The 13,401-nt window shown below is 46.1% G+C and overlaps 1 protein-coding gene across 1 annotated transcript in view; it reads right to left on the bottom strand.

The window, feature by feature from the left end:
- ST6GALNAC5 (ST6 N-acetylgalactosaminide alpha-2,6-sialyltransferase 5) overlaps positions 1 to 13,401 on the bottom strand; it is a 167,371-nt gene that overhangs the window by 19,667 nt on the left and 134,303 nt on the right. The window contains exons 2-3 of the mRNA XM_087866015.1: positions 8,396 to 8,805; positions 1,985 to 2,092 (exon numbers count right to left, since the gene is read on the bottom strand). Of these exons, the coding sequence (XP_087722141.1) occupies positions 1,985 to 2,092; positions 8,396 to 8,805 (518 nt within the window). The remainder of the gene's footprint in view (positions 1 to 1,984; positions 2,093 to 8,395; positions 8,806 to 13,401) is intronic.

Raw genomic sequence — 13,401 nt, 5'->3', positions numbered from 1 at the left:
AAAGGAAGTTGGGAGTCAGTGTGTGCCACTCCTGGTTCTTTCCTTCTTAGGCTCCCTGAACAGATGCTCTCTCCAGCCTAAATGCGTCTGCCGCACGACACCCGGCACACTTCTCCACTTGCTCTGACAGCCCGCAGAGAACAGGGACCCTCCTGAGGAGTTCTTGGAGAAAGCATGCTGTGAGAGCAACCGTGGAACCTTCGGGATGGTGGCTGGGGAACAGAGCGCCTGAGCCAGTGGCAACATAAGGTACGCCAGCAGTCTCTGGACTCCCTCGTTAGCGCCATTCCCAAAGCTGTTTCCCTCCCACGGATGTGAAGTCGTGATGAACTAACTCAGAGTAAGAGAAATGACAGGTTAACTTGCCTTTCATTTGTTTTCCATAATAAATGGAATATTTCCTTGAACACTCTAAGTCATTAACATTTCAATTTATTCATGCTCTTTCTCTCCGGTGTCCTAATGGCAATATTACATAATTAGACCTGCCACATAGCTATCAACTTTGACGGCTCTTTGCGTGCCCATAAGCCCCTGCTCCCACTGCCTTTGTTAGCCTGTCGGGTTGAGGAGACAGTTTGCTTTTTCTTAATACTACCCCACCTCCTTTCTGCACATGGATTGCTAAATAAGGAAACAAGGCCAGTGAGTTAAGTGACGAAGGACTGGGGGGGGGGGGGATGCAAGCTAACTCTTGCCACGTACGAGGTGCTGTTCCAAGCACTTTATGTGTATTAACTTATTTAATCCACCGACGACCCATGGCCGAGTCTTATTAGTATCATCACGTCCACTTCTAATGAGGAGGAAGCCGAGCCACAGAGAGACTGAACAACTAGCTTGAGGTCACACTCGGTCAGGACGTGGCCCGGCCGGGCTCTGAACCCGTGCAGTCTGACTCCAGAATGCACAGCCCTCCTTGCACATCACGTCCCTCCTGGGGACCAGTGAGTCTAGGTGACTGTCAAAGGCCTCGTCTGTCCAACCTTCTCCTCTGGGCCCTGACTCTCACATACAAACTGGTTCTGCTGCTGTGTTGGGTCTTTGGGCTTAACAGAGTGGGTGAAAAGTGGCAAAGTGGTAAATCAGCATGATTAAGACCTGTCGTCCCTGCATCCAACCTCCGAACTGCAGATTTTGTGTAAAAGGCCCGTGGCCTTCAAGAAGTTGTCAGGTTTCAAACACACGAAGGTATAAGCAAGCATACATTTTAATGAGCAAGTTCAAAATGCCCCCACCCTAGGTTTCGCCATTTGAAGATCAGGATGAAGGCCATACGCAGGTCATCAGGCATTCCCGAAAAGTAGGACACTTTCTGAACGAACTGGCATCGCTACTTTCAATCACGGGTGAATTTTCAATCAGGCTTCCACAAATCAGGCCCTGAGGTTTTCCCAGTGCGTCCGTGGGCTCACACCCAACGCTGGCCCGGCACATGCCAGGAGGGAACTTAAGGGAGCAGCAGAGACGTGTGTACGTTCCCTTTAAGTGGTACATCAAAATAATTACGTCTGTGCTTTTGGCCTTAGAAGCACAAACCACGGCTACTGATGTGGCGAGGAAAAGAGGCTCAGAGCAATATTTTAATTTTAGAAAACAGGCCTTACCGTCAAAGAAATTGCCCTCTTTAATTCATTAAAAATTACCACATTCCTTTCAAATGAGAATAAAACTAATATCCCTTAATGCTTGCTCATCATTAATATTATGCCAATTATTGCATTACTTTTGGTTGATAAATATTCAGAGGATAAATGAAGCCCACAAGATGGATTAATTCTCCAGCAGTACAAACAAAAACTTTCAATATTTTATATCACATAATTAAATGCTGTTTGTTGTTTCTAGAACCAGAACTTGGGACGTGTTAATTAATTGCTTCGAGAAGACAGTTAGACATGTTTCATGGTTGATATTTGGAATCAGATATTTATAAACCCTGCACGACACTGCTGATGAATTACACTTGCAGAATAAATCCTACCTGCAGAAGTCTGGGGGCACCATGCCATAAACATTGATCCTGTCACAGAGCTCCAGGGCAATTGTCATTGTGAACCAGCCAGTGCTGAGCCAAGTGTTAGAGATCTTCCTGGAAGGAACAACAGTGAAGTCCGCAAGCTGGTAAAGTAATCATCATAACCGTTACTATCTTAAATCCTTTTGGGAGCAAGGCCGACGATTAACACACTCTCTCTATCCAATTGGTAAATAGCTGAAACTTGACCAAGTAGCAATCTCTTACCAACAGCATCATGTTCCACGGTACGATGAGAAATGACAGGCATGTTCTGCCGTGGATTGTGACATGAAAGGGTGCTCAGGCAACTTTTACATCATCAAGGATGATGACCAATGTTTCAGGATTTAAATGCGTATGACCACAGCCCAATTTCTTAAAAGATGACAATCCCCATGTGTCAACTCTTTCTTTATTAACTAGAATACTTGACTAATTAGAAATATTCCTTGTTCCCCAGGCAGGCTAAATAAAGAAGAGCTTATTAAATATGTATAAATACACAGATGTGTCTGTCTATGTATTGATTGATATCTACTGATCGATCAAACGATCTTAGGGTAAAAGCTTGCCTTCAATTAGACTAATTAACATTGACAACTTGATTGAATGTCTTTCTTTGGGAAGAGTACAGTCATTTGGGAAGGGGCTAATTACTAGAGGAAAAGGACCACAGGCACGCTTATGCTTAATTGAGCATTTGCTTTGTTTTACTTCAGGACATCCAGAGCCCTCTAAAACGTTTTTCTATTAGGAGACCGAACTGACAAACTTTAAGGAATGAATCTGTGTGTTCCTAAGTTCATTCATTTGCCCATTCAAACATCTGTACTGAGCTCCAGCCATGTATGTGCCAAGCCTCAGGATGACTGTGGAGACGTAACATCAAGGTCTAATTTGACCCTGTGAGAATGACTCAGTCTACCATGCTTTGCTGCTGTGGATATTAATTTCAATTCTTAGGGGGTTGCCGCTTTTGCTTTTTTTTCTCAGTGCTTATGGCATGCCTCATTAGCCAGTTTCAAACACCTTATCCCCAAGGTCAGACTGTCTGACTTTGCCCGGCCATAGCACCTTATGTGATGTGAATACCAGAGTTGCTGAAAAGCTTTTCTGCTTGCACTGCGTAGCACCCCTCTTTGAGAAGGAAGAAGGCTTTTTGTGAATCTGTTTGCATTATTTCCATTTCACATATGAAGCCAAAAAAACCCCGAAAAGCAAAGAAGCACAATAAGGAGTCCTTTATCTTGTCAAATACCTGGCAGGAATAGGTGCTGTAGTCATGCCTGAGTTCGTGGTTTCCACTTTGTAGTTCTTAATCCCTTTACTCACTTTGGCTTTCCATTCCATTGTCTCCTGACCCAGGACTAGCCCAGGAAGTACGTTTTAAAAGCTCCTAAAGATGGGAACACCATGGTTTTGTATGTTGGCTGTCCTATCACGGGCCCAGCTGAATGACCCGACTTGGGTTATCGCTTATCTCTGAGCCCAGATTTCCCATCTATAACGCAGGGCTGGGAAGCTCTTTCTTCCTGGGCTACTCTGAGGGCTAAAGGAGAGAACACCATAAAGAGAATCTAGTCTGGGGGCGCCTGGGTGGCACAGCGGTTAAGCGTCTGCCTTCGGCTCAGGGCGTGATCCTGGCGTTATGGGATCGAGCCCCACGTCAGGCTCTTCCGCTATGAGCCTGCTTCTTCCTCTCCCACTCCCCCTGCTTGTGTTCCCTCTCTCTCTGGCTGTCTCTATCTCTGTCGAATGAATAAATAAAATCTTAAAAAAAAAAAGAGAGAGAATCTAGTATGGTGTATTGATACATCAAGACCCCTTCTTCGTTTCTTGGTGGCCAGACTGGAGCAAAAGAAGCAAATAATTCAGCCATTACTTTAAGTGGTTTTTTTTTAGCATCCTGAAGAAACTGATATCCTTCCAACACTCTGCTGCTGGCTTGGGTGTAGGATCCACCATCCATCATCAGGGCAGTAAGGACAAAATCCTGGAGCCTCTAGCCTACAGAGCTATGAGCAATCCTCTTCTTTCTCACCAGGGCTGTGTATTCATAAGAACTCTGGGACTTAGGAAGCCTGGGTGGCTCAGTCACTTGAGCAACTGACTCTTGATTTTGGCTCAGGTTGTGATCTCAGGGTTGTGAGATCGAGCTTGTGATGTGCTCTGTGTTGGCTGTGAGCCTACCTGGGATTCTCTCTCTCTCTCCCCATGCCTCTCTCAAAAAAAAAAAAAAAAAAAAAAAAAAGAACTCTGGGACTGAAGGATGATGCAGGGCAGAGCAGAGCCAGCTGACTGGGGAAGGGAAGGGGAAGGAGAAGGGGAGAAGGTCTTTTGCCTCAAGTTAGATTCTGTCCTCACCTCTGGGGCTGTGACAGTGCAATGGCCAGCTGTTCTAGACTCCCACTGGGTCAGTGATAACTGGCAGCTTGGGCGGCCCGGGAAGAGACTGTGTCCCTATGCTTTAAGAGTTGTCAGAAGCACCAAAGGGCTCTCCCAGTGGCAGAAACTCCCTGTTACCGCGGCTTTCTTTTGCGGGATACAGTAGAGATCGTAAGGCACAGCCAGAAATACAAGAGGGTGTGGCTCTATAGAAGGTTTCATGGGGAAGATGGGGGAGAATGCACAGTGAAGGACAAAAGAAACTCAAGTGAAGAGTTCTCTAAAGCGCCACTTACAATTCCCCGGACTCCAGAAATAATAGCCTTTTGGGATCACGTGCTATCGAAATGCAACTGCCTTGTGCCGTCTTTCTAAAAAGATTTGAACTCTTCTTCCAACAAAGGAATATCTACTGTTTTTACACTTAATCAGCTATAATGAAGGAATATGAAGAGCTGTCATGTGCTTATTAGGGAAAATTATCAGATATTCTTTTATATGATGAAGTAACACACTGAGCTGATAATTCTATAGTGCACACTAAATTACAATTAAAGGCCTTTCTGCTCCACCAGAATCTCATTTATAATCTCTATGGAAATATTCTTCCTGCAGTTATTTCATTTATGCTTCCTTTATCTAATTACTATAATATTGGTTCTGAATCATATTTTCCTAATATACCCTTATTCAATTATAAAGTTATTTTCAAGTACAGTTACTTTCTAATATCAAAGAATACCACTTGGCCATCTCTGTCATTTGTCATGCTTCTTAATTGCAGATTCTTCCTGAGCCATTTCTCCCCCACCAATTTTAAGTAGAGTGAAACTTCTATAAATCAAAATCTATTGGAATTATCCTGTGTTTTTTTTTTTTTCCAAAATCATAGCCTGAAATGAGTGTCCTGATCATGAGATGTACAAAATTAGACATTCCACACTTTGTGTACCTGTAATACATCTTCCTGTTTGGCTGGGTTTCAAGAAAAGTATACAGGGAAGAAATACTCTTGGACCCCCAAATGTTTTGTTTTAATTTTCAGAAACACGTTTGTTCTAAAGGGCTATTTCTGACTTGGTTCTTTCAGCTTGGAGTAGCCAAGTTAAGAATATGGACACATGAGAATATTGAGTCAACACAGTATTAGCCTCTTTAAGACAGTTTCCTAAAGGTAAGAGGCACAAAGCTTCCAGAAGTGACAATGTGGTTTGGTACCCGACAAATCTCTAAATCCGATTCCCCTGAAAAGGGACTATATGGATCCTTGTAGATGAATGTCTGCACGTGAGATGCCCAGTAGCCACTCCACAAAGACTTGGTTCCCTCTACCAGCTGGGTCCACCAGGGAGACAGACCCACTGAACAGTTTTCACTGGTCAGAATTTAATAAGCTTAGAGAACAAGCTATGTCTCCATGTGAGTGTGTTTCCTAAAGATCTAAGTGACCAAAGGGTGGGATGACAGGTCTCCAAGTTATCAACTTAAGATAATCCCATAAAAAGATCCAGAGAAATGTGTAGTTATCTTAAATATCTTAGACAGCAGCAGTGTTTCAGGAATTCTTAAATTTAGCAAACAACCATTAAACTAAAAAGAGGGAAAGTGTTTTCTACTGAAGAGTGTTGCTACTTATTTCAAATTTTCCAAACAGCAAAAATGAAACTGTAAATAACTCCTCTCATTCTTCTTCCCTTATAAAATGCTCTGCTGGTTAAATAACTCATTCAAATGAGTGACAGTCTCTCTGGTTTGTGGTTTCTGCAGCGAAGTCAGTAATTGGATTTCATGATGACCAGGACCCCCTGTGTGATCTACTGGCTGGCCTAACCACAGGGTCTCCTGGGCCTCTAGGGAAGGAGGCCACGGGGCCAGCAGCCAGCTCTCCCCCACTTCTGTCCACCAGATGCCACACTCACCCTGCCCTGGACCTGCTCTCAAATGGTTGCAAGGTTTCCAGAACTTAAAAAGGAAGGTCTTCCACACAAAGAAGTTGGGGCAAAGCTTTTTTCTTTCTCTAAGACCCTGTTCTCTGATAATGAGCTGCCCAACTTAGCCTAACCATGGATTTAGTACTTGATGTTCTCGTTTTGCTGACCATGTCTCTTTAGTTTTAAGAAATCAACCCAGCAGCAGTGTTTGTAAGGGGAGGGGATAAATTACATCATTAAGTGTATATTAATGATAAAATTACATATTTTAGAATTAAGGAAACAAATTTAATCATAAGACAGTCCTATGAGCCTAGTCACTATGCCTTTTACTCATGTGAGGTCACTGCAAGGTTAAACTTGTCCGAGGCCACACAGCTAGCGAAGGATAGAGACAGAATTCCAGCCTCGAGCTGTGTATTTAGACTACACTACACCACACCTTTTGATACCTAGCTGTCCTTTCTTTTTCACCTAGATTGGGCCAGCTGGTGGCCCTTCGTCTTGGCCTCATCAAGGGCCACTCCCCTGACTGCAGCCAGAGGGGACTTTTCTGGAATGTTCTCTCACCTCCGAACCTTTGTACCCATATGGAGGTTTCCCTCCCCTTCCCACCTTCTTCTTTACCTGGATAAATACTTATTGGCCCAGGTCTCAGCTTCACTACATCCTTTTGAGAAAGCCTTTTCCTCATTCCCTCATCTCCTAAACCAGTGTTTTTCAAAATATTTTGACCTATAACAAGAAATACATTTTACATCATGACTGAGCATATATACGTATGTGTGTATGGCTTTCATTTCATTTTATTTTTTAAAGTGTGTAATTCAGGGGCACCTGGCCAGCTAAGTTGGAAGAGCATGCAACTCTTGATCTCGGGATTGTGAGTTCGAGCCCCATGTGGGGTGTAGAGATGACTTAAATAAATAAAACTTAAAAAAATAAATAGGAGCACCTGGGTGGCTCAGTCCGTTGAGCAACTGACTCTTGGTTTCAGCTCAGGTCATGATCTCAGGGTCCGGAGAATAAGCCCGTGTCAGGCTCCATGCTAATAAGCAGGGAGTCTGCTTGAGATTCTCTCCCTCTCCTCCCCCCAACCCCGCCGTGTCCCTCTGCGCCCCCCCCGTGTCCCTCCGCACCCCCCAAGCACACTCCCGTTCTCTCTCTCAAATAAATAAATAAACAAATACATAAAATCTTTAAAAAAAATGAAATGTGTAATTCAGTGGTTTCTTCTTTTGTATATTCACAGGGTTGTGCAATCATCACCACTATCTAATTCCAGAACATTTTCATTACCTCAAAAAACCTTGCATGTGTATTTTTATATGGAATGAATGCTGATATTGTTCTATTCCATTCCATTTCATTCCATTCTATTCCACTACATTAAGAAAAATCTTACAGCGACTCACTACGTTGATTTCGTGTCCCGTTACTGAGCTGTCACGGATAGTTTGGAAAACCTTGCCCTGGACTATGGTGGGTCTCTCTGTCCTGCATGTCACAGCACCAATTTCTTTCCCTTGCGTGACGCTTAGCACTTGGTGAATATGTGCCCACCTGGTCAAACTTTATATTCCAGGAAGGGAGGGCCTACATCTGTCTTGTTTTCCACTCTATCCCCAGAGCCTGCGGCAGCGGAGGCATCGGTACTCAGTAAATATCCGTGAACTGCCGACATGTTTGCTTCGAAAGGGAAAAAGAAACCCCATAGGCTCCTTGTGGTCAGTTCCACGCAAGGAAAAGGAAATGCAGTAGAGATTATCTTGCACTGACTACCCGGGTAAGCCTGCAGCTGCGTAGCCTGCTCCTCCAAAACAGGGACTTGGCCTTGCATTAGCCATACAGTGTCTCAGTGCTTCATTCGCTTTGCCTTATAAACGCAGTTTGAGCGGTCGGGTGGCCGGGACCCCCTCCAGACCGGCTCGATCACGGGCATGCGCAGCGGGCCCCAGTAGAAAGCCTCGGCCAAAGTTTTGCTCTCGGTGAATCGGCCAGCGAGGACGTGCGTCGCCCTCCCTGCGGCCCTGCCCCTCCCCAGCCCGTGCCCCCCTACCTGTCTTTGCCAGTCTCCTGCTTGAAGAGCTCATCGAACTGCAGCATCTTGTGGCGCGTGGTCATGAAGGCCTTCAGCCGCGGCAGCACCTGGCTCAGCAGCTGCAGGTTGTTGTAGACCTGGCCCTTGCCGTCCCTCCGCATGTAGCTGCTGGGGCCCCAGAAGATGAACACGGTGCCCTGGCTCACGTTGAGCAGGTCGTGGCGGTTGCGGAGGATTCTCTGGATGCTGGAATGCGCGATGACCCGCAGGCTGGTGCGGTTGCCCACGTCGCGCCCGTAGCCGCGCGTGGGGGCGTCGTTCATGCGGATGACGCACTCCGTCTGGTCTATCTGGGGGCCTTGCCGGCTGCGCAGCAGGTGTCCAGAGCTGGTCACCAGGGCGCAGTCCCTGCAGTGCATTTTCAGGGGCTAGAAGGCAGAGGGAGAAGGGCGCCATCAGCAGGCCACCCTCACTTGGCCCCAGCGGGTCATTTCGCTGCCTCAGTAGGCTGCCAGTCTCTCCCCTCCCCCACCAGCATCTATCCCTTCTGCTGTGACCTCATCAACCCTTCCCTACATTCTCTCCCAAATCGGTGACAAGCAGCATACGCCAAGACCGCAAGGGGGCTTGCACTGACCTGTCAAACACCGGGCCCTGGGCTTTACTGATACAAAATAATCAAATCCCCATCCCAACCGGCAAGGCTGCTGTCACTGCCATTTTACAGGTGGGAGTTCTCAGGCTTGGAGATGGTAAGAAATCTGCCCAAGGATGCTTAACTAGCAAGTAATGAAGTCACGCTTTCAAACTGAGGTCTTTCTGAATCCAAAGTTACCCCCAAATGAAGTAAAGACTATACTACCGTTTGCTGTGACACGAGCTTGGAAGCTCTTAACTCACCTTATTGAAAGTTAAGCACGTATCAATATTCTTGGATGCTGTACAACTATGTTTATCCTAAATAAACATCGTCTAAGAATCACATGGGGGAAGACATGCATGTTGTAATCAGATGCCATAATTTTGAAATGACAACAAGGATAGTTTCTCCCAGTTTAAGTGGGGAGGGAGTGAGACTGAGTTGGTCCATCTTCAAAAAAAAAAAAGCCTCAAGCTCAGAGCCACCGACCTCAGCCAGTGAACACGTGCCCTGTGGAAGCCCATCAGCGACGGCTCCAATGACAATGCTCCTTTCAACACCTTGAACCAATGATTTGCTTTCTGAACACCTATGTTACCACACATTAAACATTCTCCTGTTCATGTTTAATGATAAATATCTCTTAGTTGCTGTTTGAAGATAATGTAATTAGGGCTTGAGGCCAAGGCCAGCAAGTGCACAAGAAAACGACCATCAAGAATGGTCTGAAGGAAAGCTGCATTGTTACACGTGCCCCAGAGCCTCTGCCCTTCCTCCCTGTGAATGCTGAACGGGGCACACGGGCTCCCTGCTCGCTCTCGGGAAGTCGGATCCAGTTCAGGGCTTCTAGTTACTCTGGGACTTTCCTGCACCATAATAGCTCTGCCTTCAGAGCCAGACAAGGGCACCTGAGGACAGCCACCTTCCCTCACTGCGCAGTCACCGAGGGTGCCAGCTCCGGGGCCTTACGCCACGGGTCCAGCCTTGTCTCCGTTACCTATTAGCTGTGGGACCTTGGCAAGCCACTGACCTGTGAGAATCTCAGGTTTCTCATCTCCAAACGAGGATAATGAATGCCTCATTCTATCTTCGTAGAATGAAAATGCACACAGTATTAGACCGGGCCATTTGAAATTGCCAGTATTTGAAAAATAGCAATTGCAGGGGGTTGAACCCAGATCCTGACACAGGCGCTGGCGCGGCGATCATCGGGTAATGATGACTGTTACTGGGATTACCTGTCGGAGTGGAGTGATTGCAGGCTCTCAGTAAGTCAGTACTGATCACTTTGGGTTGATAATTGACGTATAAACTTAGGAAGTGTTGACTCTACCATTGCAAATTCTCATCATTCATTTGACACCCAATTACTCTGAGGTGACAGGCACTACGGTGGGCAGTAAGAATGCAAATGGGATGCAAAAACAGAAACCTCTCAAAGTTTATACTTTAGTGAGGGACAGTTGGTCAGTCAAGATCTGCAATAAGTGTGATGGGATGAGGCGGGAGACTGTGTGAAAGTGTTAGTAAAGGGGGCTGTTCAGAGCACAGCAAGGCGGGGGGTACAAAGGAAAGAGAGGGCACTTTTTGCTAATTGTGATTAGATGCCTTCATGGGTCAGGCACTGTTCTGAGCTTTTTATATAATTGCACTAATTCTTCAAATAACCCCATAAGAAAGATCTTATATTATCACCCCTATTTTACTGATGAGAATATGGAGGGATAGAAAAGTAAGGAACTTGTTCAAGGCCATACAGTTAGGAAGTGGCAGAGCTGGAATTGAAACCCAGGAAATCAGAGTGCAGAGATTAACCATCATAGCATCACAGTGCTGTAGAATAAACCGAACACGTGCCATGAGATGTTTTCTTAACTCATTGCCTTCTTTTTTCCCTCTCTCAACCCCAGAAGCTCAGTGATGCTGTTTCTTTTTTCTTTTTTTAATTTTATTTATTTGACAGGGATAGACACAGTGAGAGAGGGAACACAAGCAGGGGGAGTGGGAGAGGGAGAAGCAGGCTCCCCACTGAGCAAGGAGCCCAAAGTGGGACTTGATCCCAGGACCCTGAGACCATGACCTGAGCTGAAGGCAGACGCTTAATGACTGAGCCACCCAGGCGCCCCTCAGTGATGCTGTTTCTTAATCAGTAGTGTTGTTATTGCTTTTAGGGCATTGGGCCAGCTGGATGCAGTAAAGTGACAAAGGTCTTGTATCCAATACGTCCATTCCTTGGAGTCCCGTTAACAGTAGACCCATCCGTTTAGAGCCTTAAGTGAAGGCGAGTAAAATGTACTTAAGACCAAATCTTCCTGGGACTCCTGGGTGGCTCAGTCAGTTAAGTGTCTGCCTTCAGCTCAGGTCATGATCTCAGGGTCCTGGGATCAAGTCCTTACTTCGGGCTCCTTGCTCAGTGGGGAGCCTGCTTCTCCCTCTGTCTGCGGCTCCCCCTGCTTGTGCTCTCTTGCTGTCTGACAAATAAATAAATAAAATCTTAAAAAAAAAAAAAAAAGACCAAATCTTCCTTTTGAGGAATAGCCACATTCCAGAGGTGTAGAAAGTGACCCCTATTCCCCTCAGAGAACTCCTGGAACCTGGAATTGGAAGCCCTTCTGAATCCCCTGAACCAACTGCTGGGGGTGAGGGGCAATTTCATGGGCCAAAGTATGGAGGAAATACTTAGTTTTTCTTTTTCTGATTTTACCTGCACATCCCACACAGAAAGGATGAAGAGGGAAAGTTAAAAGATCTGTTCAACCATGGAGTTCTTATCATGTCTTAGGCACTGATCTTGGTGCTATAGATGAAAAGACCCTGTCCTTCCTCTCAAGGGGGCACACAATCTAAGGTGAATGTGCCCCCAGGTAAGCAATTACAGGACCACAGAGTAAGTGCTAGAATACAATTAGGCACCAGGGGCCATGGCACCAAAGGTGAGAGAACATGTGAGCCTGTCTGGAGGAGCTGGAGAGGCGGGAGGACCAGGAAAGGATGGTGCGATGGAGACCAACAGATGAGATAGCTTTAAAAAAGAGGCTGTGGTCGATGGACTCACAAAACATGAGAGGACAAGTCAAACAAGACTTGGCAAGTGTTCTCTGGATTTGGTGGCGTTGGCCATGAGACTCTCAGCTGAGCCAAAGGGGCAGAGCCTAAGCTCTGTTGGCCAGGAGGGAAGTGGAGGCAGGAGCTTGGTGGTGAGGGCTGATGGAGGGTGGCTGGGGGAGCAGGTGGAATTGCAGGGCAGACTCAGACACTCAGGGTGACCGACCCACCCGGTTTCTTAGGAGTTATTTGGGTGTCAGCATGGAAAGTCCTACATCCTGGGAAACCTCTACTTGTGGGGAAGCCCACTAAAAAAAGTCCTGCAAGATTGACAGGGGCACCAGCAAATATCACGTTACTCAGTGATGATTAGGGTCAGGAGACCCAGGGTCTGAGTTTTATAAGTCAGGTCCTTAATGTTCTCACCCATAAAATAAAGAGAAGATCAACTAGATACTTGTGGCCACATGACATTCATTCGTTCATTCATTTAAAAGACACACACTGAACACTCAATACACCCGTGAGGTACCGTGTAACTCAGTACATTTGTTTAATAAGGTCACTTTGTAGGATTTCATTTCATTGGACCCTAAGGCCATTGGAACCTGCTTTTTCTTATCAGACTCACCTCGAATTATCATCTGAACTTTCTAGTGTGACTGATAATTACAAGACATTGTGCTTATTTTTACTGGGAAAAACATTCTGAAGAAGAGTGCCCACATCTCTCCCCCCCATAATGAATTATTCTGCTGCAATTCTCAGAGCACAGGCTGGGTGACAGGTGAACCGTGTCGCCTATGGAAATCGCAGTGCCTTCCGTCCTCCGCCTCTGTGCACGTGAGGCCCACGGAAGACCCTTTCAGGCAAGGCCACGGCTCCTGCCTGTGCCCTACTGACCCTCTGTGATCACTGGGCATCACACGCATACGCTGGGTCCACCCAGTCCAGAAACCCCTCCCTCCTGATTCCCGCCCATCTGCCTGAGCTCCGAGGTATTGATTACCTCCGGCAACAACACCCACTCTGCGTTGTGCAGATGCACCAAACAATGTGAAAAAGACTGAAGTCTGAATTATGCCTTAAGTGTCTTTTGGTAAGTGGTGCCAGTAAAATGACAATAGCTGTTCTAAACAGAATGTAACATTTCCCGCAGCTGAGAAGAGCATGTACCAAAGGCTGAATCACTTCCAAAGGAGGAAATGAAGTCTGTTTTCTGCCTTTGGAAGGACTGACGATGTCTTGGGAGGCAGGATGACTAGAAATTACACAAACTCCATGACCCTGTTTCTCAGGATGCATTATGGTCCTCGGAGAGAGCCAGGCTGCTCCACAT

This window comes from Ursus americanus, chromosome 12, assembly GCF_024610735.1.
Source record: "Ursus americanus isolate L20-20 chromosome 12, mUrsAme1.1.p, whole genome shotgun sequence".
Classification (NCBI taxonomy): domain Eukaryota; kingdom Metazoa; phylum Chordata; class Mammalia; order Carnivora; family Ursidae; genus Ursus; species Ursus americanus.
The sequence above is the reverse complement of the archived record's forward strand: the minus strand, read 5'-3'. Positions and strand labels throughout refer to the sequence as shown.